The 25733-nt window shown below is 41.9% G+C and overlaps 3 protein-coding genes across 8 annotated transcripts in view; 2 read left to right on the plus strand and 1 right to left on the minus strand.

Annotated features, from left to right (window-relative positions):
- Positions 1 to 12333, plus strand: part of YBX3 (Y-box binding protein 3) — a 23749-nt gene extending 11416 nt beyond the window's left edge. The window contains exons 5-9 of one of the 3 annotated variants that reach the window (XM_041464740.1): positions 258 to 380; positions 1556 to 1650; positions 3719 to 3890; positions 4919 to 5019; positions 8104 to 12333. In XM_041464740.1, coding sequence (XP_041320674.1) covers positions 258 to 380; positions 1556 to 1650; positions 3719 to 3890; positions 4919 to 4984 — 456 coding nt within the window. In that variant the 3' untranslated portion in view covers positions 4985 to 5019; positions 8104 to 12333. Of the gene's footprint in view, positions 1 to 257; positions 381 to 1555; positions 1651 to 3718; positions 3891 to 4918; positions 5020 to 5432; positions 5963 to 8103 lie in introns of those variants that run through there. The other 2 variants (XM_041464739.1, XM_041464741.1) reach the window with 2 other exon arrangements.
- Positions 10834 to 12051, minus strand: SYCE3 (synaptonemal complex central element protein 3). The gene is made up of 2 exons (XM_041464742.1): positions 11943 to 12051; positions 10834 to 11009 (listed from the first exon to the last, which is right to left on the minus strand). The coding sequence occupies exons 1-2, from the start codon at positions 12049 to 12051 to the stop codon at positions 10834 to 10836; spliced, it is 285 nt and encodes a 94-aa protein (XP_041320676.1).
- STYK1 (serine/threonine/tyrosine kinase 1) overlaps positions 10887 to 25733 on the plus strand; it is a 23806-nt gene continuing 8959 nt past the window's right edge. The window contains exons 1-3 of one of the 4 annotated variants that reach the window (XM_041464734.1): positions 10887 to 11024; positions 23548 to 23715; positions 25058 to 25162. In XM_041464734.1, the coding sequence (XP_041320668.1) occupies positions 25096 to 25162 (67 nt within the window). In that variant the 5' untranslated portion in view covers positions 10887 to 11024; positions 23548 to 23715; positions 25058 to 25095. Of the gene's footprint in view, positions 11025 to 13922; positions 14624 to 17695; positions 18207 to 23547; positions 23716 to 25057; positions 25163 to 25733 lie in introns of those variants that run through there. The other 3 variants (XM_041464737.1, XM_041464736.1, XM_041464738.1) reach the window with 3 other exon arrangements.

The following is a 25733-nucleotide window of genomic DNA, read 5'->3' on the forward strand; positions in this document are numbered from 1 at the left end:
TTATTTTTGTCTGTCAGTTCCTTCTTGCTTCCTCCTCTAAACTCAGGCCGTTGGATAGGATTTCAGTATCTTAACTCATGATAATTCTCTTGGTTAAGGGGCTGGAAATAACAAACCTCCATTTGCCTTGTGCATGAGAAAGGAATCACTGTAGCTTGGAACTTGAGCAAAAAAGGCTCTTTTCTTTTTCAAATTCTCCCTGTAGCTGGTTGTTCTTTTCTCATACCACCCTGGCTACCTTTCTTTTGCCCTTATAGGGTGCAGAAGCAGCTAATGTCACTGGTCCAGATGGAGTCCCTGTGGAAGGCAGCCGCTACGCTGCAGACCGGCGCCGCTATCGACGGGGCTACTTTGGCCGACGCCGGGGCCCACCTCGGAGTGTGAGTTCACTTTCCCTGCATTGCTACTGCCACACACAATACTGGCAGGGCTATTTCTCACTTGACTGTCTGAGGCACTTCTGATCATGCAACATATGTCTAATAAACTTTCAAGTTACGGTGTACAAGGTATCTTGAGAAAACCAGAACAGTTTGGTATTGCAAAGTGGATAAGCACTATAAAGCTGTTGTGAACTGAGAAATGTTATTTTTTTGAGTTCTGAGTCTCTCAATTATATCTCAACTACTGTTGGATACTATCTGTGCCTACTATCTATCCTAGTTCCTTTGGATATTTATTTATCCTGAAGTTTAATACATGAGAGAACATCACAGATGATTGCAGGGTTTTTAATTGTGTATGGTCATGGTGGTTAAAATGGCTGTGCAGAATGGGAAGGATACCTGTCAAACTTAAGGTAGACTACTAAGAGCTGTTAGGAGGCTACAGTTTTATCTTCCTACTGGATCAGATGCAGAAGATGCACTTCTGTTTCTAGATATCTTGTTAAATTCCTTCTTTTAAGGGGAAGAATAATACATGTAACTTTATAAAAACAGACATTACTGATGGCTAGCATTTAAACACAAACCACAACCAAAATCAAACCAGAAAAATCACCCAAACCAACATGCAGCTTTATCAATTAACAACTAAAGGGGAAAGATAACCACTGCATCTCTGAAAGATTGAAAGGACTGTGTAGAAAGAGTGTTTGATGTGAGGTAATGCAGTTTATCTATCTTAAAACTTCTTGATGTTTTTTTGGGGCGGTCCCTGTGGAATGGGGCTTAGTGTAGAATGTGAAGTGGTCAGTGGCAAATTTCTGTGTGATGTCTTTAGTTTTTCAAATAAATAATTGTCCTGATCAGTAGCTGCCTCGCCATAACATGTATCCCTTACAGTGCATTTCATGTAGTGAAATGCAGTTAATATGTATCAGAGAGAATGTTCTAAGAACAGCTTCTTAGTCTGTGAGGAGCAGGAGCAGCACTGATGGCTCCTGTTTTGTCCTCATCTTAACTTTGCCCAAATTTAAGCCTTTTGAGAATCTGCTGCTTCTTTTTACCCAATATGCTGGGATTTCTGTACTGATCTATTTGCTTTGGGCTTGCATTCAGGGTTTTGGTTAATATACTGCCTGTCAAATACAACACTTGTTTTCTTTTGGTAGCAGGGTGGTGAGGGAGAAGTCAAGGATGGGGTCACAGAAGGAGGACAACTTCAGCAAGTGCACAGGAATCCTACCTACCGTCCCCGCTATCGCAGGTCTGTAGGTCTGTACAGTTCCTCTGCTCAGTTACTCAGATGCTTTTGTGTTCTGTAGAGGCTTCCAAGTGTGGGAACACTTACACAAATGGTAGGCACAGTGAGAAGCATTTTAATTACTTGGAAAATTTTTTTTCATGTGCTTATATGTTCAGAATCATAATGGCCCAGAAAGGGCAAGGAATTCTTAGCATCTCATTACTTCTCACAACTGAGCAACATATTGAAGTGAGCTGCAGTGTCCATGTCCTCCCAGCTGAACACTCGTACTTTTCTGGATAAGTAATAACCCAAATACTTTATCTGGGACCCTGCTGGGGGTGCTGGTGGGTGGAAACTTGTGTGTAAGCTGGTAAATGTGGAGTTGCAGCCCAGAAAGATGCCCGTATCCTGGGCTGCAGCAGGAGCAGCATGACCAGCAGGCTGAGGGAGTTGACTCCCCAGTACATGAATGGGGCTTATAATAAAGATGGAGATTAACTTATTAGCAGGGCCTGTTTGTTAGCATGAGAGGTAATGTTTTAAACTAAAATAGATTCAGTATAAATGAAAGGAAGAATTTTTTTACTATTAGTGTAATAGAACACTGTAACAGTGTTCTACTGAAAAGGTTGCCCAGAGAGGTGGTAGATGCCTCTTACAAGGTCAGGTTGGAGAGGGCTCTGAGCAACCTGGTCTTGTTGAAAGGAGTTGGACAAATGGCCTTTAAAGGTCCTCAGGGAGCTCGTTTGTCTGCCATTCACTCAGTTGCCCATCATCATATTGTCCTTGTTTATCAAGTAGCTTATGAAGTCAAATTCCAATACAGAATTTAGAGATGAACTATGAAAATTATGTAATCCCCATTTTTTCATGTGCATGTCTGTTCAAAAACAAAAAGAGGTGAATAACAGTGCAAGAGCAGCAACATGCTGAATTTGGTAGGGATAACAAGATTGTTCTTAATTGTAATGACTTGCCTGTTCCATGCACAATGGATCCATCCTTTTGGAATCTGGGTCTAAAACAACAAGCCTTCCACCTCTAGTTTGGGCTTTTCTGTTTGTGCATATTCATGTTCAATTTGGCTCTTTTATCTGGGACTGTGGGAAATGGGATGCTACTGATGCTTGCTGCTTGTTAGCATCCAAGCTTAATTTAATCCAAATTTAATTCCTGATAGTCTTCGTTAGTTTTGGGCAGTCAGAGATAGCACCATAGCAAGTTCAGTGAGACTTTTGCATGTCATGTGGTTGAATCACAGGCTGAGTAACTTGTCCATGACTAATGGAAACTTGTGATTTTCTGATGCAATTTTCCTATGAGAGGAATGATACAGCCTATCAGTGCACAACGCTTCTGTTTGAGTTCACAGGTATTGCTTTTGTTTGCAGGCACTCAATCCAGTGACACTGGCACTTTTGTTAGGTTCCTTTGGAAAAGCTAAATTGTTTTTTGGGACTAGGTAGCTGTGAATTAGCTAATGGGAACTGGATTTTGGCTGTGTTTGAAAAGTTTATAAACATTGTTTATACTAGAAATAAGTGAAATGCTCTTGTATACATCAAGATATATATACTTGTATACTTGATAGCTTAGTGTTAATCAGGTCCAGCTCACCTGTGATAGGTGTTTTTCCTAATTGGTTAAGAGAGGTGACATGAGGCAAAGAGCCAAGATCCAGGAATGGTTTTCAGGTAGAAGTGAGGAGGATTGCAAGGACTCCATCATTAATTAGGAATAGGACAAGGCTGGTATGTAGCCATGCCAAAGCTAACTTAGCACAATAAGCCTGTGTGGCCACTACTGGCATGTTTCTTCTTCTCGCCAGCAATTCAAAGGTGCTAACTGCATCTTCATTGCAGGATAGACAGCAGAATATGGCGATGTAACTTCAGCAGTGAAGAGACACCCACTTTCCTTGTCCTTCCTTTCCAACCATATTCCAGCCAAACCCTGAAGGGATGGTTTGCTAGCACTCAAAACTGTTGAGGATGATACTTGGTTTTGGGAGATTTTGCTGGGCTAAAATTACTGTAGTTTAACCTTTCTTGGTTTTGTTCTTAACACCTCTTTCTGCCCCTCTCAGAGGGCCCCCTCGCCCACGCCCTGCCCCAGTGACTGGAGAGGCTGAAAACAAGGAGAACCATCATGAGGCCAATGCCATGAGCCAGCAGCCGCTGCGCCGCAGCTACCGGCGCCCCTACAACTACCGGCGCCGGCCGCGCCCAGCCAGTGCTCTGGCACAGGAGGGCAAAGAGGTATGGCTAGTGAGCTGCTGAGAGGCATGAGCACCTCTCCTGCGAGGGAAGGCTGCGGGAATTGGGGTGGTTCAGCCTGGGGAAGAGAAGGCTTTGGGGTGGCCTCAGTGTGGCCTTCCAGGGCCTGAAGGGAAAGATGAGCCAAGACAGTTGCAAGGGCCTGGAGTGACAGGACAAGGGGCAATGAGTTAAAATTGAAAGAGAGTAGGTTTAGATTTGATATGAGGGGAAAAAATTTTTCCCTGTGAGGATGCTGAGGCCCTGGCACAGGTTGCCCAGGTAAGCTGTGGCTGCCCAGTCTCTGGAAGAGTTCAAGGCCAGGTTGGATGGGGCTCTGAGCAGCCTGGAGCAGAAGGTGTCCCTGCCCATGGCAGATGGTTGGAATGAGGTGATCTTCAAGGTCTCCTTCCAACCCAAACGATTTTATGATTGTATGTAGCAGAGGTTTTAATGGGGTGAATGCCCAAAACCTTCTGCCCTGTGGGCGTTTTTAATAAATGTATTCATGTGTTGGATAAGTCTGATGACCAAATCTGACATGCTGATTTCCTTGCCTGCTTCTTTTGACTCTCTTTGAGAATAAGCACCTTATCTTAAAAGGAACTGGCAGTGGGATAGGGATTGCTTCTAGATAGTTCTTAATTGGGGCCAAACTGTAACAAGTATTTTTGACGTGGAAGCAGTTGTGTTTTCCTGCTTCTACGAACCTTAACTCTGTATGTAGCATGTGTGATGGATATGAAAGCTCTAGATCCATTTCCTGAACTGTTTGAGCCAGATAATTTCAGGAAACTGTTTTCAAACACAGATTCTACTTTAATGAGGAAAGATTCTCTCATTCAGTGTCGACTTCAGGTGTTCCTTTGACAGAATATGCTGTGTAATAATTGCAAGAAATAGACTAAAATTTAATGTCTTCTGGAGATGCATTTTTCTTGATTGTTTTAAAACCTGCTGGCTGTACTGCTGAAGAGAGGAAGGGTGTGGAGGTCAGCCTTTGCCTATAATAAGAGTTTGTTGTGTCTCAGACAAAGGCAACTGAAACACCTGCTGAAAATTCTGCTCCAGTGACAGAGCAGAGTGGCGCTGAGTAATGTCCGGCTCCCCAGGCACCTTTACCATCGCTCAGGTAAGGAATATGGACAGTTCTGTTTCCCAATGAAAGCAGAATGTGTATTCTTCTAGGATATTCTGGCCACATACCCTTACATATGGCTTGATATTTGTGATAAGTTCTGAGGGTGCTGTAGAGGCAAACCAAGATACTGCTTTTCTCTTCATTCTTCCTTCTGCCTCTGTATTTGTCACAAAGTAAGTTTTACTTTATAATTGATTTATTTTTTTTCCAGGAAGTTCTCTGGTCTGTATAGTAATAGTATCTACTGATGAGTTATTTTATTTTAGGAAGATCCTGATTATGGACAGGATAAGCCAGTTGTGCTTATCCTACCTGTTATAACTCTTTTCATTTGACATCTCATTCTGTTTATTGAGACAAGAAACTTAAACTGCATTTTTTTTTTACATGTGGCTCTTCAACAGGTGTCCTAAAGTACAACTCAAAAGTAACACCAAAGAAACACACAAGCAATAAATTGTCAACAGTGATGACGAAAGGAAAGATTTGAAATACCAAAATGTAAAAGAAAACTTACCAGCAGCTGAGATCCAGGGAACACCTAGAAGATAGATGCATGAAGAGAGAAAGAGAGCGAGATTCAGAAAGAACACCCTCCCTAGTTTCAATAGCAACTATGGAGCTTTTTGAGTTTTTTTTTCCCTAGAATTTAACTGTTTTGCTAGTATTGATTTTTTTCAATTTTTCTTTTGGTATCAAACTGAAAAGGGAAAAAAAGCCAACCAAAGAACTAAAATTGAAATAAAATGCTTTTTTTATTGGATGCTGGTGCTAAACCTCCCAAGTGTGAGGTTTTTTTTCTGTGCCTGTCCTGTTCACTGCAGGACATGGGGAGGACAAACTTCTGCTTTCCTTGTTAAGATCTTTTTGAAACTGTGCAGTATGGGTGACGTTCCTCGCAAATAAAAGTGATTTCAACTACCGAAGAAAAAAATCTGGTTTAGAGTGTTTTTTCATGTTTGCTTTTAAAATAATTCATTATTTTAATCTTGTTCCTTCAGTGTTTATATGTGAAGGAGAGCTGCCTCTTTGGTGTGTCTTGCTGGATGATACCTGAGCATGGCTAGGTGGATATACTTTAATACAAAACTTCTGCAAAGAAATCACGAAACTGCTATAAATTAACAGTGTTCCCTCTGTTCCTTTGGCTCTAATGATGTTTAATAGTTGGGTTTTCCTGTTACTGTTCTGTGGCAGGTGTTTGGGGGATGTGGAGTGAGTTCCTGGAATGTTTTTTATCCTCATCTGTTTTGCTAGGCTTTTGTGTTGTGTAAACAGTAGAATCCAAGTTTGAGATTGCTCAGGAAGGACACTGGCATAGTAACTACCATTTTATCTAAGCTTCTGTTTTGAATAATGTTTGACTGGCATCTCCACTTTTTATTTCAAACCAGTAAAATCTCTGTACCTCTGCCATCTTGTGTTAATGAGCAAAGTACTGAGCTATCTTATAATATCAATGTTTTTTTAATGTTCCTCCCTAAGAATTGGCTGTCTTCCAGGTGTTATCAGTCTGCTTCCAGCTGTTGAATATGGGTGCATTTCTTGTGTCCTTCATTGTCTAGTCCAGAATTTCTCACTGTCTTGCAGTTGTTGTTACCCAAATCCTAGATAAGCGTATTTGTTTCTCAGACAGTCCTGTTATTCTTCAGAAATTGAGCAGACAGTGCAGGGCATAATTGCACTCAAAAGGTTTTTGCTTCCAGCTTCTGGGAAGGTGAGGAAGGGCCCTTACAGCCTATTGCCTTTGCCTTGGGGACAAGGAGGGTAGGAAATGGCTGAGTGTTGCCTGAGCTGCATTGATTACAGCTGACTGAATTGCAAGGGATTAGGAACCTCTTAATGAGTTGTGAAGTGAAAGCCATAGGCTTGGTTGAGGAAGAAATCTTCACTTGGAAGATGAAGAAATATGTCTGTTTTGACACAAAATAAAATGCAATAAGGTGAGGAAAATATAAGTAATGGTACCTTAGAAAAATTCTTAAGCAGATAAAGTTTTTTAGGCTTAAATTTTGCTCCAAACTAAATGTGCAGGCATACTGGGGAGAGGTTGATAATTTCACCATAACAAGCGGATACAAGATATTCATAAATACTGAAATAGTACTGCAGGACATGTCATAAAAACTACTTGAACTGCCTTCATTCGGTGTTTTTGCTTGAGAGATCTGACAGGCTAAAGAGAATTTTGTTAATCTCTGCAAAAATGTAGGTCAGATTGAATCAGGTTAACAAAAGTACCTAACTAGCCATCTTTTTTTTTTTTTTTTATATGAATGGAGAAAGTGAGGGAGAGATGCAAGTAATGTCCTAGCGTTGGATATTTGTCATTGTTATTTCTGTCCTGCCTCTAGTAAGAAGAATGTTTGCATAAAGCAGAAGCCAGTGACTGACATAACCTACTTCCCTCAGTTCCCTGATTATGAAAATGTAAGCTTAACTCTAGTGAAGTTTAAAGCACTTACTAAAATTACATCTTAGATGTCTTGGGCTTGTACATAAATTGTTCCTTTACTAGGCCTCTTATGCTCTTGTTAGCTGAATTTGCCAGAAAAAAAAAATAAACCTGGTGCTCAATAATGAGGGTAATTTCTCTTGGCAGCTGGTGCTTGTGCTGTAAAGAAGGCTAGGGTTATTTGCCTCAAGCAGAATTTCAGATGAGCGCTTAGTTTGTGTTGTGTTGGTTTGATTTCTTACAAAGACATTTTGCTCCACGGATTTTGAATTTGCAGAGTAGCTGATGTGCTGCAAAAACATTCTCTGTGGCTTGTGAACTTTTGAGGAGGATAAGGAAAGGAAGAAGACAGTTCTGTAGGCCTTCCTTTGTGCATTGTTTCATTTGAACATAATTGCAATACAAGGCATTCAGTCTGGAGAGATAGGTGTACTGTAAGCTTCTGTCTCAGACAGTGCTGCTGCCATGGGAGAGCTACACAGATGCTACAAGTGCCTTGGAAGTGAAACACTTTCTGTTGGAAAAAAGCTCTGGAAATAAAGCCTGTGCTACATAGTTTGCTGTAAGGCGTGTGACAACAGCTGTGGATGTCTGACTTACTTGCTGTGGATTTTTTACAGTCTCTTTGCAGATGCCGAGTTCAAAGCCATGGCTTTAGACATCATTCTGCTTTCTGCTGGTTTGGCTTTTTGGAGAACCAATGAGCCTTCAGTACCACTGTGATTTTGTAGAGAGAAAGTCCATGCTCTGAACTCCTCAGAGCTATAGGGAAAATCATCTGCGTGAGCCAAGTGGCAGTGGGATCCTTTCGCAGGTGTAAAGGGGATGAGAAGATTTTGGAGGCCGTGTCAGATAAGTGGTAGCTTAAACTTTCTATTTTGTGCTGTTTGCAATAATGGAGCAAGGCTGCTGTGATTGAATTTTTAGTCCTAGAGCAGGACAATGATGCACTGAGCAAAAAATGGATCTTGATGACTTAGTACCACCAGCTGATGAGATGAGTTATTAATATCTTAAGGTTTTAAAATGTGATAGAAAAGACTCAGAGCTTCATTATATTTTCTGACTCGTGTCAAAATACATTATTCTTCAATGTTTGGCTGTAACTTTTGACTTGTAAATGGTGACTTGAAGAGGACCACAAAGGTCCTTAAAATTAATCAATTACACACTGCCGCTTTCATGCCAGTAGTGCCTATGTGATACAGTTCTTGTTCAGAAAAAAATATAATTATTTTAGTAGTATGTGCAAATAGAGGTGTTAGATTCAGTTTCAGGAAAAATTGCTGCAAGAATCTGGACTGAAATTTTGAAAATATACTGAAAGGTAGAACAGCTCATATGGATTCTTGAGCCTTTCTGATGTAATTGGGGCTATAATGAAGAACTGGAGGGCAGTAGTAGTAAATGAAATAAATATTCTAAACAGAGCTCTAGGACATGTTCTGACATGGTCAAGATGCCTGAGTGTGAAATGTTCTCATTTCAGCCCCCTTTCAGTTGTTTTAGACTGGAAAGAAGGGCACATTTCCATTGGAATTATACAGGAGGCTTTGTATAAGTCTCATGTGTTTCTTGGTAAGAAACTGATAATGGAAACTCTAAAACAGAATATTGAGAATACTTATGGCTCCACTTGGTGGCTCTTGGATAGGTTACTCTTGGGCATCAGCCTCTTGACTTGCCAACAGGTGCAGTGCATAACTAAGATCAGTAAATTTTGCTGTGCCATGGATGGTAAAAGCATTGCAGTGTTAAACACCATGCTACTGCTGACACTTCTCATCACAGAAAATGGGTGCTGGGGAGTTAAGAGATGTCAGCAATCCACTTTACTAGCACAGTTTGTGAGCACTAGATGGGGCTGTTACTCCACTTATTTTTTTCTGGAAATTTATGGATGCACCCCTGTGACAGGAAATAAAGGTGTTGCAATGTGGGCTATCTGGGTTCTCCTGCAGGCTCTAGGGAGGCTGAAATAGGGTAGATGGTAAGTAATAACCCAATAAATAAATAAAGGAAAAAAATTGTTAAGTTAAAATACAAATATCTTGCTGTATAGTTTTTCTAGGAATAAGCACTGCTGCCTATCCCTAACTTTCCTCTCATAATCGTCACATAACTGCAAAGAAAATCTTGGGGAGAAGTGAAGACCTACCCATGGGAAAGTCAAGTGTAGATTCAAAGTTTGTTCTTACCATTTGTACCTCTAGAAATACTTGGTGTTAAAAAACAAACAAACCCAAAGTTAAATTGACTATATATTTTTTACTTCAGTGGATAAACATTTTGTCTGAATTTAGATCAACCACTCTCAAAGAAATACACAACCTAAACATTGGCAAACTTTCAGGGATTATTTAGATGTGATTTAAATCATTACCTCTTCAGAGGAGATGGAGGTGCTCTCACTTGCTGCATGGCGGTTACTTTCTAGTTAAAAGAGACTGATTTTAATAAAAGAGAAAATCCTTAAAACTTATTGCACTGAATTCCATCTCTGATAAATTACTCATTATGCAAAACCACAAACCATGAGGTGCTGCTCTTAATCGACATCCTGACTAAAGAAGAAATTTTTTGTCCTTTTATAGTATTTCACAGTAAGAACATATGGAGAGAAGCATATTTTATAACATGGTTAGTTTGGTTTCTGCAGCAATGTCACCACACTCACTGCAGTCTATAATTATAAAAAAAATTTTATTTCATGCCACCTTCATAGGGTTTGAGAGGAACAATCTTTCTGGGGAAATCAGTTCAAAAAAATGGTTAAAAATCTAATGAAAGAAGATGCAACAACTGTAGATGATCTACCTAAATAATAAAACTATGTAATTGAACACCTAGATGATAATACTAAATAAAACCATCTAAATCTATCTGCAGATCTAGAATTTAACCTGTGTTTCATTTGGGAAAATAAGCAATTCTTCAGTTCTCTTTGAAAGGCATGGGCTAGTACAATGCGACTAGGCTGGTCCTCTACAGCACCCCTGCTCCCCATCCACCCAGTTTGTTCAGGTTTCTAAGAATTCCAGTTATACTGACCATGGGGTGAGTATGATCTTCTGGGGAAAAGGTCAGAGGGTGTGTCAATTTTGTGTGCAAACTCTACAGGTATTACTGATGGGCAGCATGCAAATACACACACTGCTGCATTTTACTCTCAACTATATGAAGCTATGTGTGTAATGTCATTAAAATAATTCCGCAGACATTCACAAATAAGTAGTTCTTAGCAAGAGGAAAGCCCATTTCCCACAGTGCCTGTGAAACCTCCACAGCTGGGAGAAAAAAAGGACCTAAGTGATTTTCCAAGGGATGTCATTCTGGCAGCATGACCGAGTTCAATTTATTTCTTTTTTTTGTTCTTCACCTCTAGATTCCAGTAGCACCTCTTGCCATTTCTTCTCCATCTGCTCTTTGCACATCAGGAAGACATCTTCCAAGTGCTGCATGGCATTGGACAGGTCTGGGTTGGTCTGGATGGCCACGCAGTCGTAGGCCATCCAGGTTGCACGCACTGCAAACACAACAGGTATTACTATTTTCTAGACAGGAAAAAGCAATGACTGATTCAATAAACAAATTCAATAAGCAAATTCAATTAATAAAATGAATTATTATCAGTTCAGACCTCAGAGAAGGATGAAAAAAAAAATAGAAACTGCCTCCATTAATACTAGATTAAATAGACTGTTCAGTATTACTTCTTTATAAATGTCTCAAAATAGTTAATAATGAAAGTACCTGGATGTAAATTGCAAAACAAGGATGGACACTTCATCTAAAAATGACAGCAAAACAGGTAATCAAATGGAAAGGGTCAAGAGAGTGTTTAAAAATACATGAATATTATATAAGGAATCGTCCCTCCAGACTGGTTACAGCTTGTGTTAGGTGAGGAAGAATAAGATCGAGGACATTGCAACAGAGATGAAATATTTTAAGGACAACTTAAGTAATGAAATTGATCTTGAAACAATCAGTACCTTAAATAATGGAATTGACTTTGAAATAACAAGTATCTGACAAAGCTGAGCAAATAGTTTTAGCACTTATGTACTAATGTATGCTTACATACTTTCCCTTTTATTTTACCAAGCATTCACTATAGTACACTGACCTGAGAGGTGATATGTATCCATTTTTTAGAATTAAGTCTTGTTTTCCAGACTATATTTCAATAATTGTACATTAAACACCTTAGTAATATTTCTGGTTTTAACCAACACTCTCAACTAAGCATGCATCACCTATTGATTTTTAATTCTGTCCATCTGAACCACCTGAATTATTTGCATGCTTTTTCACAATTAAGAACACGACGGCATTAGTTGATGGTGATTGTTTTAATTACATTTCTATCACACAGAAGTTTACAGAATAAATATAAAAATAAATCTTCAGTGTCTTTAGTACAAAAATCCATATAATTCCTAACAAAGACCTATACCTGCTAGTTTTTCCATTTCCTCCAGAAGTTCCTCCATATCTGTTTTAAAGTTCTCCACCATCTTTCCCCTGTTATAATAGCTTCCTTCCTGAGATTCTGATTCAGCCATCTATAAGGAAACCAGGAATCTCCTGCTTTATTTTACTCTAAAGTGAGTTGATTTTCATAGTTGAGACAAAGTAACATTGCAATAAAAAATATAAGCATATACTTTTTAGGTTTACATGTGAATTCAGTAAGAATCTGACCTTAAGGTTACTGGTGATCTGTATGCTGCATATTACTTGTGACTCATTTTGAAATTAGTAGAAAGAATTAGCTAAAATACGCTGTGCCTGTGCAAAATAAATATTTTTGGTATCAGTAATAAAGATCATTGTGTCAAACCCTTCACTAGCAAACTTCATTACCCTGTTACAGTTGTTTTCCAGCTTCTCTCCCAAATACTCTGACCCAGGGCAACTCCTTATTTTCAAAGTTAGTTGTAAAATCCCCATTTGTAACTATTTATTTCACAATTGCAGTCTCTAGCCAGTTAAGTACAAACACTGAGTTCTGTCACCATAGAGGCAGATAAGTGAATGATTCCCTAACCTCTGCTTAGTTGTAGGGAATGAAATTCTAGGATGTAAAAATGCTTGGGGCAAGGATAGAGTTTTAGAACCTTATTGTTCACCGAAAACGTGACACAAAGTCTTGCCTTTAATTTCCTTTTCTGAAAACCATCTATGGCTGGGACGGCACTGTGAAGAAAGAGACGGAAGAGCTTCAGTGTAGTGACTTTATACATCACACTGCAGAGTTTTTATCCTATGATTTTTCAGACTCAGTAGGTATCTGTTTTCCGGGATTTATTGCCGATATGTGCAGAAGGAACGCGACCGGTGGTTTGTAATGGCTTTACAGCATTTTAAACCGGTGCCAAACCTCGGAAGCTAGGTGTTCCCAGTGTCTCTTCATACATCGAGGTAAAACTGAGGTTAGCCGGGCATCCCCCTTGCCCCGGAGCCCTTAGAGAGCCCAAGCCGCGGTGCTGTCCTACACCACGGGCACCTTTCGGCCGCCGCCACGGCCGCCCGCCCTCACGGACAGCGCGGGCGGTAACGGGACACCAAACACTGCCCGGCCGCCGTGCCCACCCTTCCTGCCCCCTCATTGCCCGGGCTCGCGAGCTCGTTTGATTCTGTGTTTCACGAACACAATCGCTTGTGAGAGTTCGGCGGCCGGGGGAGCGGCGCGGTTGGCGCTCCGCAGCGCCGGGCTGTGGCTGTGCCCTGGCACCGTGTCCCGTCTGCTCCTCGCTTCCAGCGCCGCCTCGGCCGGCTCTGGGCGCCATCACAGACAGAATCACTAGGTTGGAAAAGACCTTCAAGGTCATCGAGTCCAATCCATGCCCTAACACCTCAAGTAAACCATGACACCGAGTGCCACATCCAGTCTTTTTTTAAACACATCCAGGAATGGTGACTCCACCACCTCCCTGGGCAGACAATTCCAGTACTTTATTACTCTTTCCATAAAAAACCTTTTCCTAATATCCAGCCTATATTTCCCTTGATGCAGCTTGAGACTGTCCTCTGGTTCTGTCAGTTGCTGCCTGGAGAAAGAGACCGACCCCCACCTGACTACACCCACCTTTCAGGTGGCTGTAGAGATTGATAAGGTCACCTCTGAGTCTCCTTTTTCTTCAGGCTAAACACCCCCAGCTCCCTCAGTCGTTCCTCACAGGGCTTGTGTTCCAAGCCCCTCATCTGCCTCGTTGCCCTCCTCTGGACTTGCTCAAGCATCTCAGCGTCCTTCCCAAACTGAGGGCCCAGAACTGGACACAGCACTCAAGGTGAGGCCTCACCAGTGCCAAGTACAGGGGAAGAATGACCTCCCTGCTCCTGCTGGCCACACTATTCCTGATACAGGCCAGGATGCCATTGGCCTTCTTGGCCACCAGAGCACACTGCTGGCTCATGTTCAGCTGGCTGTCAATCAATACCGCCGGGTCCCTTTCTGCCTGGGCACTGTCCATCCACACTGCCCCCAACCTATAGCGTTGTAGGGGATTATTGTGGCTAAAATGTAGGACTCGGCACTGGGACTTATTATACATCATCTTATTGGGTTCTGCCCATCCATCCAACCGAGCAGTGTGTGTGGTTTGGGTGGTTTCTACATGTGCTATAGCTGTCCCGCAGATAGAGGATGGTTATGTTAATAGAACTGCCAGTCTGCTGCCTTTCAGTGTGCTTAACCATAAAGAAAAAACACAGAGAAGGACATAAGACACAAAGAAAAAGACAGAGGATGTCAAACAGAACCGGGCCGGCCGTGCTAGGCAGCGCAGCACCCCTCTGCCCCGTGCCCGGAGCAGAGGAGTCCCACCCTCCGTGCCCTCATCTCCGCCGCAGCACGGACCGCCCTCCTCCGCCCGCCCTGCCCGCACCGCCCCCGGGCACGGCGAGCCGCCGGAACCGCAGTCGTGGCGGGGGCGGCCGCGCCAGATGGGCTGTGGTGTCAGGGACTTTACTGACAGTAACCCAGAAGGTACATCTTAACCCCTGAATTTAAAGCTGGATGGAGATTCTGCTGCTTTTCTCAGGGAGTCTCTCCCTACCTGCGGGGTGGAGTGAGACGTCGGACCAGGGCCGGCAATGACGGCACAACGAGCAGCAGGTTCACGGCTAAGGAGAGTAGGTTTATATTGGATATAAGGAAAAAATACTTGCCAGTGAGGGTGGTGAGAAGTTGGAACAGGTTGCCTTGAGAAAGTTGTGGATGCCCATCCCTGGATCAGGGTCAGGCTGTATGGACTATTGGAAAGTGTCTCTGCCCATGGTGGGGGGATTGGAACTGCATGGTCTATGAAGGTCTCTTCCAAACTGTTCTGTGATTCTATGATTTTTGTATCATTAAAACAAAAAAAGCCAGAGAAGGTGTTTGCAGGACTAGGCAAAATCAGGTTAGAATTTTTCTGCAGAAAGAGCAACAAGACTCAAGGTTTGTCAAGAGTAATAGATAGGAATTACCTGGTTTATAGCAGAGTCCCATTTCTGAATTGTCCGTGGTCCAAGTCATGTCCCATTCCAGATCAATATCCAAACCTTGAATGGTTTGGGCTGTCTCTTGTTACCCTTTTTCATCCTCACAAACACAAACTTAGTCCTGTTTTTAAATTATTTGGTATATTAGTATTCTTATTATGCAGCAGACTTACTCATCTCTTGCAATCACCACTCATTTCACTGCCAACTGAGTAGCTGGTTTGAAGATGAGACTCTATCTTCGAAATAGAATTAAGTATTTATTCACCTAGGTTGCATGAATGCAACTTTATCACAGAGCATTGTGTTGCTAAAGTTTTGCAGGGGTTCAAAAGCAGCTGAGTAAAATCCCTGAATAGAGGGAGTGCTAGCAAATTACTGGACCTTTAGCTGGCTGATGAAGATTGATGCCTAATCATTAGGTCATTTCAGTTTTCTACTTTATTTCTTTTCATATGGTGCAACCTTTGGAAATTTCTAATAACAAATACTGCAGGGCTGAACAGAAAATCACAACAGAATTGCCATTTAAAAAATAGGCTTGTTATTTTTCTTGATTAAGAAAACATGCTACTTTCAGAGGCAAAGCTCATGAGGCAGAGCAGACACTTGAGATAATGATGGGAGGTTTTCTTTCACTTCAAGATTGTTCTTGTGCTGTGCCCTGTTGTGCTTATCTGCAGAAACTACATCAAGGGTGTGTGTCCCATAAAAGTGCTGCCCTTCCTCTGCATGGCCCCTTCCCCAGCCACATCTTGTTCTTTCTCACAGCGTGCTGTTACCAGCGATCCGTGGTTGGCTCTGCAGCTGTCTGGCTGTTGTTGTTTGAGACTTACACATTAGCCCCTTATCTTCTGAGTTTCTACACCTCTGTGGGCTTAAGTTGACCAAAAGATCAGTCACAATTTATCAGCTATAAGCCACAGTTTTAAGTCATATTAGAAGGTGAAAATAACTCAAGAAGTTCACTGCTTAGTCCCAGAACCCACCTTGAGGCTATGGTGCAGCAGCTGTGTGCAGTTAAGATAGTTTGTACGTGTGCTACAGCTGTCTTGGAGATAAAGAGGATGGTTATGTTAATAAAACTGCCAGTCTGCTGCCTTCAGTGTGGTTAATCATAAGGAAAAAACAGAAGAATAGAGGATGTTAAACAAGTAATGTTTTCTTTGTGGATGCACATACAATACAAGACTTAGCAGGAAAAGTCTGTTTTTCACAGGACAATAAATTACTTCTGCCACTTCACTAAGCAGGGAAAAAGGCATGTTGATGAATGAGGAGGATTATATAGGCTGAAGCCTGAACTCTGAACCAATAAAATATCCAACCAGTCAGACTGGGAGCACAACAGAGACACTGGTGGGGGAAATTAAAAGCTGCAGCCATTGCTGCTTTTGCATATGCTTACCCTGAATATTTAACCCTTTGCCGTTGACACTTTCTTCCACAGTAGGGAGGTGTAGAAACTGAAAGGAGGAAGATTTTCAGTTGTCATATTTTTAAACAGGAATCTGAAAAGGTTTTCCTCCAGGTGCCCTTGAGGAGGGTGCCTGTGGAATGTAACTCATTTCAGTAAGAAACTCATTTAAATGAGGAACTGTTATTTGCATTTTACTTACTGTTTAATGGAGAATGAGGTATAAGACAGATCCCGTGCTCCTTCATGGAGAAAACACTACAGACAGTCAATGCAAATTAGTACCAGAATGAGAGGAAAGGTGAAATCAAGAGTCTAAACCTACATTCTGCAGCAGTAGTGATCTTTCTATTTCAAGAAAATTTTCAATCTAGAAGATGTCTCTCCTGGTTTCTCAGGGGATAAAAATCCATATCACAGGACTATTTTGCTGATACTACTTTGCCCACTCCTGCCAGTGTCTGTAGAGAGATCAAGTAATGAAAAAGTCATTCCTGTTTTCACCATTTTGCACACATGGGTTAATGCCAGCTGGAGGAATAATACTAAGGAGAAGTCTCTCTTAAATTAACTATTGTCTTTTGATACCTAAAAATATTGATTGTGCCACAACTAAAATTTTCCCCACAAGAACATAATTATATGCAGCAACAAAATGTTAATAGGAGTAGGTGAGTTTGGCCAAAACAGTTGGCAGAGTTCACATCATCTGCTGCATCTTCCCCAAGCCACCTGCATCGAGTTTCTGAGTGTGAAATGAAGTTTGGCTCTCAACAAGAAGTAGGTCTCATGTTGTTTACTCTTGAAATGCGCTGCCTCTCACTCCTATGAAGTAGGTAAGCAGATAATCTTGTATAGACTCACATAAGCAGGACTCAGAAATCTGAAACTCTTAACACAAGATTTATCAGTGATAGGGGAGGGCAGACCAACAGCTGGGGCTTGCATACATGGATTGGTTGTGAAGAAAGTCCCCAGAACTAAAATGCAGAGGTGTGATGAAGATTAGACCCCACGGCTGCTGAGGACACCAGCGAAGCACAATGGAGACCCCCAGGCCATCATGGCAGGAAAAGGTCACAGGGAAGTTCAGGAATATTGTCTGGTGTGTTTGGGGAGCTCAGAGTGATGTAAGGAAAGGGCAGGGGAAAGCCAGACTTTCCAGAATTTTGGCAGAATGCATGAACAGCCTGAGCAGGAGGGTCACCAGGGAACAAGGCAGAATGTGAAAAACTCTGTGTTTCTACTGTCTGCTGTAGCATGTTTTGATATCGTTAGTCTTTTATCTCTTTCTTCATTTGCAGGCTGTGTTCCCGATGGAATGCTTTTTCAGCCTCTGGAGTCCTGGGGGTTTTGTGCAGATTTTCTGTCCCAGGAGCCCATTCTTTGTAAACGTGAACCTGTAGCCAGAAGCATATGAATTCTGTTTATTACATAAACTGTCCCTCTGTATTGGTGTGCCTTTCAAACCCCACTGCAGGTGCCTGCTGAGGGCTCTTTGTTGTGCCTGTCTGTAGTCAGCCCATGAGCAGCTGGTGTGTGGAAGCTAGGCAGACCTGTTCTGCAAGTGTGTGCCTTCCTGTCAGCTGTGTGTTGGATATCCCTGGGGAGACAGCTGAGGAGACCTAGACCAGCAAAGAGATGAAGCTGGGCGGGACTGGATTAGAAAAATCAGTGAGGAACTTAATCATAAGAATTACAACCCTGCCAAGGTAATCATAGGAGTTACTGGGAGTGGCCTCACAAGCTGGGAACCGGCAGCAGGAGAGCATCAGGAAAAGACAAGCACAGAGTAAGGGAAGTGGTGTCATTCAGGTAAGTGAGAGAAATCACATCTGGAAGATCAGCCCATGACTATTTATTTCTTAAAAGACTTTTATTAACATAAATGTGACCTGAATTAGAAGGTGGCTGTACTGTAAAGTCTGTATGTCTGTGTGTGTACATGTACGTACGTGCGTGTGCTTACTGCTGGTAGTGAAGCTACTTACAGCCATTTCTGTGATCATAATGGTTTTGGGGTTTGAGGAGAAAAATAAAAGAGGGATGTCCTCTACACACTGTCTGATTTGAATGAAATCTCTCACGGGCATTTTTTAAAGAGGAAGAAATTAACAAAATAATTAAGTTTTGTATAAAATTAGTCGCATTTCACTGAAACAGGGTGATGCTATGAATGTGTGTATAAATATGTCCAGTCTTTACTTAAGTAATACATGCCTAGGGCTGAATTCAGAACTAATTATTATTTTACTCCCATCGCTGTTGCTTGATTGTAATGCAGTGATCTCTAACCCAAAGTGGTGCAGATATCTAGTTTTAGATCTCTAGTTTTTCCTGTGTTTACCTGTGTGTGCATGAGCTACTGATTAAGTTACAAACAAAACCTTTGTTAAATCCACCAAGAAACATCCAAGATTTGGGAAACTAAAACTAAAGTTGTCTACACAGCTTCAGGTGGCTGTGAATTTATGAAAGCAGATTGATTTCTGAAACCATTAAGCAGCAATGTGATGTCATACAGTGTTTTTATGACACAGTAGGTTTTCCACAAGAGGTATATGTATGTGTGGTTCTTTGAAACAAAAATCCTTCATTCTTCTCATGTTCTGTCATAGCTTTTGCTGTCACAGTTTTTCAGAATTTCTGTATTTGTGCTGGGGTTTGATACATGCTTATTACAGACAGCTACCAGCAAAATCTAAGCTCAGTCAGCAGGGAGACATTTTCAAAAGTAGTATATGATTTTGCTTTCATAAAAGGAAGCCATAGGTGATAGTGTACTGTTGAAAGTTTGGCCTCTAGACTTTTAATAGCATGCTCATTAAGGCCTTCAGCTTAATGTATTCCTTGGGTTTTTTTATTATTTTAACTCATTCTTCAGATTACCTGTGAGGAATTACTTTGGGTGGCCTTAATTAATTGGGAATGTTCAAGATATATGTTAATTTTTTAGAAACTATAGTAGTCCATGTCTGCATTAGAAAAAATGTCTTAATCCTCATTCAGGTTCTGTACCATTTCACACTTCTGTACTTAGATTTCCTTATGCAGCACAAATAAATTATTTTTTGTAGATGATCTAAGCAAAACCTAGCACCGTAAGAACTTGCATATCTCCACTGAAATGGTGCCAGTTAGAGCTAAAATTTTTAGCATAAAAGCACAGCAACACTGAGTCCTCCTGACTAATTTTTCAGTGCAGTAGTAACTGTTAACTTTGCCTGTTTTTTCTGCTATATTGAAAAGGAGCCAAGTTTCCTCTAAGCAACCACCTGCTGAAACAGCAGCATGGGCCTCATTATTTGCTGTTTTCTCTATGGTCTAGCTCTTCAAAAGTGGTCAGCCTAATTTTCTTCCACTCCCTTAATTTCCTTCTCTAGCAGCTAGCCTAGGTTTAATATGCAAGTATTGCTTCTAATTTTGGACCACCAAAAGAAAATCTTGTGTTTCTGTATCTGATTTTTGAAACGCTTTGTTTTCTTACAGGGTATTACAGGTACCAGCTATTTCAAAAGTGAGTTGTAATACTAAATCTTGATAGCTGAGACAGTGCTACAGCAAGCCACAGGATATTATTTTTAGTCCTTGTTCACAAGGACAGAAGGGACGCTGGTGTGGCTGCTCAGAATTTTCCATTCAGCACAGGTGAAGATGCTGCTTGGTGACCCACAGGTGCCTTGCAGTGAGAGATTAGGTGACTCCATGGGCCAGGGAAACCTTGCAAAAATGACATGGTCTGCCAGGCTGTTGGAAATAGTCAATAAGGTCTTGTGCAGGCAGAAGAGACAGAATATGCAGTCTAACAAATGCATGACTGAAACCTGTCGGGCTTGTTTTTTTATTTGTTTTGGATGCTGCTTTTAGTAAACGATGGACAAAGCAGAGGAAGAAAAAATCTCTTTGTTTGCTTTGCAATGGTGCTTTATTCCTCCCTCTTCTCTTACATTCAATGTCCACAACTGCCCACTCCTGTGGTTTCCTGCTGTTTTGGTTCCCGTAATTCCCTGGTAGCTCCTCTCCCTTCCTGCTGCACAGCCAACACAGTGCGCTTGTGCAGAGCAGTTGCCAAAGCCTTGACCGTTGACCATGTTCAAAGGTCAGATAGGAGGGAAATAATAAAAGCAGCAGTGAAATGGTAACGGGAAAAGCTGGAGAGCAAGGTTTTGCCACTGCAAGAAATTGAGTAGAAGACATAATGTTTAAAGATTTGTCTTTTATCAGTCAGGCGGTGTGCTGGACTGCAGTTACTGAATTACTCAGCTCTACTTTATGTGCCTGTAGTCACATTACAGCTGGTCCTCACAATTGGTGCATGAAAAACAAGTGTAAGAATATTTTTATAATAAAGTGGTGTGCAGTTAACATGGGAGAGGATGTCTGGAGAAATAATTGCATTAAATCCATGTCAGCTCATAGCACTTTTTAAATGGTCTAATGAAGATCTAGATGAATCTTAGCCTTTATTTTTGTCATATTTAATTAATCAGCTGTTTCTTTAGACCTTTAGCTAATCATTACACAAGGATTTACATGTTTGCACTGATGATGAGAACTGCTCGTAGCTTGCAAATTAGACATATTCAGGGGCAAAACTGTATATTTGCTGTGAATATGGACAAGTTACTATCCTGAACATGGCAGGAGCAAGCAGCAGGCAGCTTCTATGTGGGCAGTATTCAAGCTGTCTGTTCCCATATATTCCATGGGCGTCTTAAGTCTTGATATTTCTTTTCAGTCTTCATCACGAAGTTTGTCACTCAGGCTTCTTAAGTATTAGTCCTGGCACTTTAAATAACATAATTTGAACTTAATGAGAACTTCAAGGCCATAAGACGTCAGAGAGCATTGATTATTTTAGGGCTTTACAATTATGTGAATGTTTCTGCTATTGCTAAGGGAATGGTTCCATGTGAGAATGAGTGACAGGGGACTGGAAAAATCACAGTAAGGCTTCTGCTGGCACACAGTGCTTGTGGATCTGTGCTGACACAGGGAGTGGTTTCACACTGCAGCTTTAGGTGAATTAGCCATTCACCCCTGACTAATACCAGCCACTAAAATGGCAGGAAATCACCATGGCAAAAGAGCAGTGGATTTTTCCTGCTAGGTTAGTGGTTTGAATCAATTTACCATGTGATCAGTTGCACAACTGAGAGCAAAACAAGCAATGAGAAGACAGCAAAGACAGGAGATAATTCCTTCTTTTGGCATTGGTGAACACTTAATTCAGCTCAGCTACATTCACATTCAGTATTTGGGTTTCCTGAACTGGTTTAAGCAGCTCCCACAGATGCCACCTTCTAGCTGCTTGTTCCTGTCCCTGTGTTGCCCAGCTGTTCATCCTGTTGGCAAGTGTGCACAGAGGAACAGTGTTGGTGTAGGATGAGAGCTAATTAACCTGTCACTGCTGCCAAGCTATGGAACTGCTGTGCCACATGTAGTGCACCAAGTAGTCTGCTAGGAGCTCTTTGCAAGTGCAGGTGACTGTAATTTAATTTCTGCTAAGGTTTTGCCCTGTATTTCCCATTGTCTAAGAGCAGCTGCTTGTGCTATTTTTAGCTACTGTGGTCTTCATTGTATATTTAGCTTTGACATCAGGATTTGGGTTCAGGTTGAGGGTCAGAAGGCTCTGCAGAGGGATCTGGACAGGCTGGATCCATGGGCCCAGGCCAGTGCTCTGAGATTCCACAAGGCCAAGGGCCCGGTCCTGCCTTGGGTCACACCAGCCCCCTGCAGCTCCAGGCTGGGGCAGAGGGGCTGGAAAGCTGGGAAAGGCCCTGGGGGTGCTGGGGACAGCACTGGACAGGAGCCCAGGGGTGCCCAGGGGGGCAGGAGGCCAATGGCACCTGGGCTGTGCCAGCCCTGGTGTGGCAGCAGGGCCAGGGCAGTGACTGTCCCCTGGGCTGGCACTGCTGGGGCCACACCTCAGATCCTGGGGCACTTCTGGGAACCTCAGGACAGGAAACACATTGAGGGGCTGGAGCGTGTCCAGAGAAGGGAACGGAGCTGGGGAAGGGGCTGGAACACCAGGAGGGGCTGAGGGAGCTGGGGGGGCTCAGCCTGGAGAAAAGGAGGCTCAGGGGGGACCTTCTGGCTCTGCACAACTCCCTGACAGGAGGGGACAGCTGGGGGGGATTGGGCTCTGCTCCCAGGGAACAAGGGACGGGATGAGAGGAAATGGCCTCAAGCTGTGCCAGGGGATGTTTATATTAGATCAGGAAAAATTTCTTTGCTAAGAGTCATTAAACATTGGGATGGGCTGCCCAGTGAAGTTGGTGGAGTTACCATGCCTGGAAATGTACAAAAAGCCTGTGGATGTGGCACATGAGGGCATGGTTTAGTGGTGAACATGGTGGTGATGCTGGACTGACTGTGTGATTTGATGGTTTTCATGATCTTTTCCAACCTTTACAACTCTATGAATTCCAGTGAATGGAATTCAGTCTGTGTAAAGGAAAATTTCAAAAATCCAGTGGAATAAACAAGCTGATATTTAGTAAAAATTGCACAAATTCTCTAATGCAAATTCTAAATTGAAGTAACACAGTGTATGTGTGCACATGATCTAGACAGCACTGATCTTGGTACAGTGTTAACCCACAGGCAAGGAAAATCAGAATGCCAGTAAGGCACAGATTTTGAACCTTTTAAGATATTTTTGTTTCCTTTATTCTGTCTTGAAAAATGTCTTAATCTAATAAAATTAGTTGAGCACTGTCAGTAGTCCTGCTCTGTGTTGAGTACGCACATGAACATGTTAGTTCCACATAACTTTCATGTCTCCCATTGCAAAAAATATTAAATGTATAACGTGAGTTCTGTGGATTTCTGAGTTACCATTCTCCTTGTGAGGATAGGAATGTAAGAACTGCAGTGATGTTACTGTTAGACAAGTAAGCTGCAGAAACAGCCTAGTCCAGGAATTTATTTAGTCTTGACCTGAAAAGTAGCACTGAAAGACACTTCAGAATTACCTTACTGAGCAAAACTTCTTTTTCTGCTTGCTGAGTATTGTGAGAGGATAGAGAGGTAGAGTGTAAGTGCGCTTCTGTAATCAATCTTTTCCATTGCTTACACCTCCATAAGCAACCACAGCACATGGGAGTGCCAGGGCAAATGAAGTGCCAATGACTGCCATTGTTTTCATTCCTAGATCCCATGGTTCTGCCCTGAGTATGGTTGGAAAACATGAGTGCCACCCACTGGCATCACGGCTGGGAGGTGCATAAAGAGTAGGGAGGAATCTTCTCTACAGACAGGGACCAGTGTAGACATGGCTGCTGTGTCAGAGCTTTTTCCATGGATCTTTGCTGCTCTCTCTGTAAGCACAAATTGGGATATGTGTGCTTTTTAGTGCCTGTGCTTGCATGGTGTGTAAATGTCAGTGTGCATTTCTAGTAAGCACCTGTACAAAGCCATTGGCAGTTTTAAGATGGAGCTTGGACTGGTCATGACTTATACAATATGATTACTGGCTAGTGGTCCTGAAGTCTGTGTGTACCTGAGAATGAAGGAAGCCAGGCCTGGTCCTGTGTATTTGTGTGTAAGTGTGTGTGTGTGTGTGTTAGAGCTGAGGTGGGTTGTTTCAGTGTGCTTGCTTTCAGAGTGTACGTGAAAAGCTTGGTATTATTGCTGTGTTATTACTCCTTTGACTGGATTCCTGGTGTAGCCAGCCTTGGAACTAGGTCAATCTGCTAGCACATTAAGAATGAAATTAAGTAAAAAAAGGAAACAGACTTTTTGTGATACCTTAAAGCACAGGTATATTCCATTTTCCTCTCTCTGCTGTCTCTGATGTGCAACTGGTAAAGAATAATTTCACTCATTAATTTTAAGCATGAGAACAAACTGTTGAATTTTTCATCATCAAATTCCATAAAATCAATGCCCTATATTTGCCATTGAGGTTAATTGCCTAAAACGCATAGCTGAAAACAAAGTAGGCGCTTACAGGATATAAGTCATGATTCCTATAAAATGTTCTAGGTAATACTGTTTGCGAAGATGTTACATTTTGGCAATGTTTATAAGAAGCAGTGACTAAACAAGGTGCATGCTTGTACAGGCTGTGGATTTTCAAAAAGCTACAAATGCAGAAGAGTTGCAGATGTTGTGTTTCAGAATACCTACAGACTTGGCAGTGCTCAGAAGTTGGTACCAGAGAGCCCTAATGACACCTCTTTTTTCTCCTTGTCTTTGTACAGCAACAGGAGGAGTTGTGGCAAGGACTGTAGTCAAAAACGACATTTTCTCTGCATGCTGCTGATCTGTTCACTTGTAATGGACCAGAAGATAAAATGCTGAGCCATTCTGGCATCTTAAAAATGTGTTAGCTAGGAGGATATTAGATGTTCTTTAAATATAATGAGGTTCATATCTATGGATTTTTGTACATATACCAGCCTTTAGAACTAGGGGTCCTCATTTGCTTGTGGAGCACTGTAGAACAAGCTTAACCCTAAATTCTCTCTGGTCATGCAGTGCATCATCCATAGGACGTGCTAGTGCATATCCTGTGTCATTCTGTAAGCCTTTAAATCCCAGTGCTGCTTCATGCAGCCACTGATTGTAAGGGGTAAAAAGCTCCCTATTCACTTCACTTGTTGCTTCATCATCGTCCTTTCTCCTAAGAAACTTTGTTATTATTCTTTACATCTGTGCAGGAAGTGGGGGTTGGAGGCTTACTTGCTTGTAACTGAACATGGCAGGGGATGTGAAAAGATTCTCACGGATGCTTCTGGAGTGCAATAGCAATGACAAGCTATGTGGTAAGATTCACACATTCCTTTAATAAGATTTCACATGCTTGCAGGAAGGCCAGGTTCACTAAAAAGTGTGCCAAGCCTTTTCTCTTCTTCCACTGCATCCCAGCCCACACAGAAAGATTTGATGGAGCTTTCTCTGCGTTGTGTTTCAGGGAAGAAATGTTTATGGGGATGAAGCCTCTGTGGCTGGATTAATCTCACATGATTTCAGCCATTTTAGAGAATTCCTACTTCAAATGAGGTGTACAGCAGTCATTAAAGATTCCCTGCTGCTTCCCAAAGGACCAGTTTTGTGGGATTTTGATTTCATGACTTTTTGCCATCTTTTGGAATGGAAAAAATGGTCTTGACCACCTCCAAATCTGGGGACATGAGAAAGATAGTTACCTTCACAAGCCTTGCTAATTGCAATGTCTTCCAGTCAAATTCCAAAGGTGACCACACCTAGTTTCCTTTAAAATGCTCTGTGTAATTTTACTGGAAGGAGCTGGAGCTGTAATTGCATGTGATGACATAGCAATATCCAGCCCGTCCCATCTCCCTGTTGTCCTGCTTCCAGTGCTGCTTCTGTTTC

The sequence above is a fragment of the Pyrgilauda ruficollis genome, unplaced genomic scaffold (assembly GCF_017590135.1).
Source record: "Pyrgilauda ruficollis isolate IOZ18807 unplaced genomic scaffold, ASM1759013v1 scaffold183, whole genome shotgun sequence".
Classification (NCBI taxonomy): Eukaryota; Metazoa; Chordata; class Aves; order Passeriformes; family Passeridae; genus Pyrgilauda; species Pyrgilauda ruficollis.

Bases quoted from the DNA above. Each gene is read 5' to 3' on its own strand.
- SYCE3 (XM_041464742.1), bottom strand. From the start codon at position 12,051: ATGGCTGAATCAGAATCTCAGGAAGGAAGCTATTATAACAGGGGAAAG. The intron at 11,010-11,942 runs GTATAGGTCTTT...TTGTGTTTGCAG, and splicing joins GGAAATGGAAAAACTAGCAG to TGCGTGCAACCTGGATGGCC.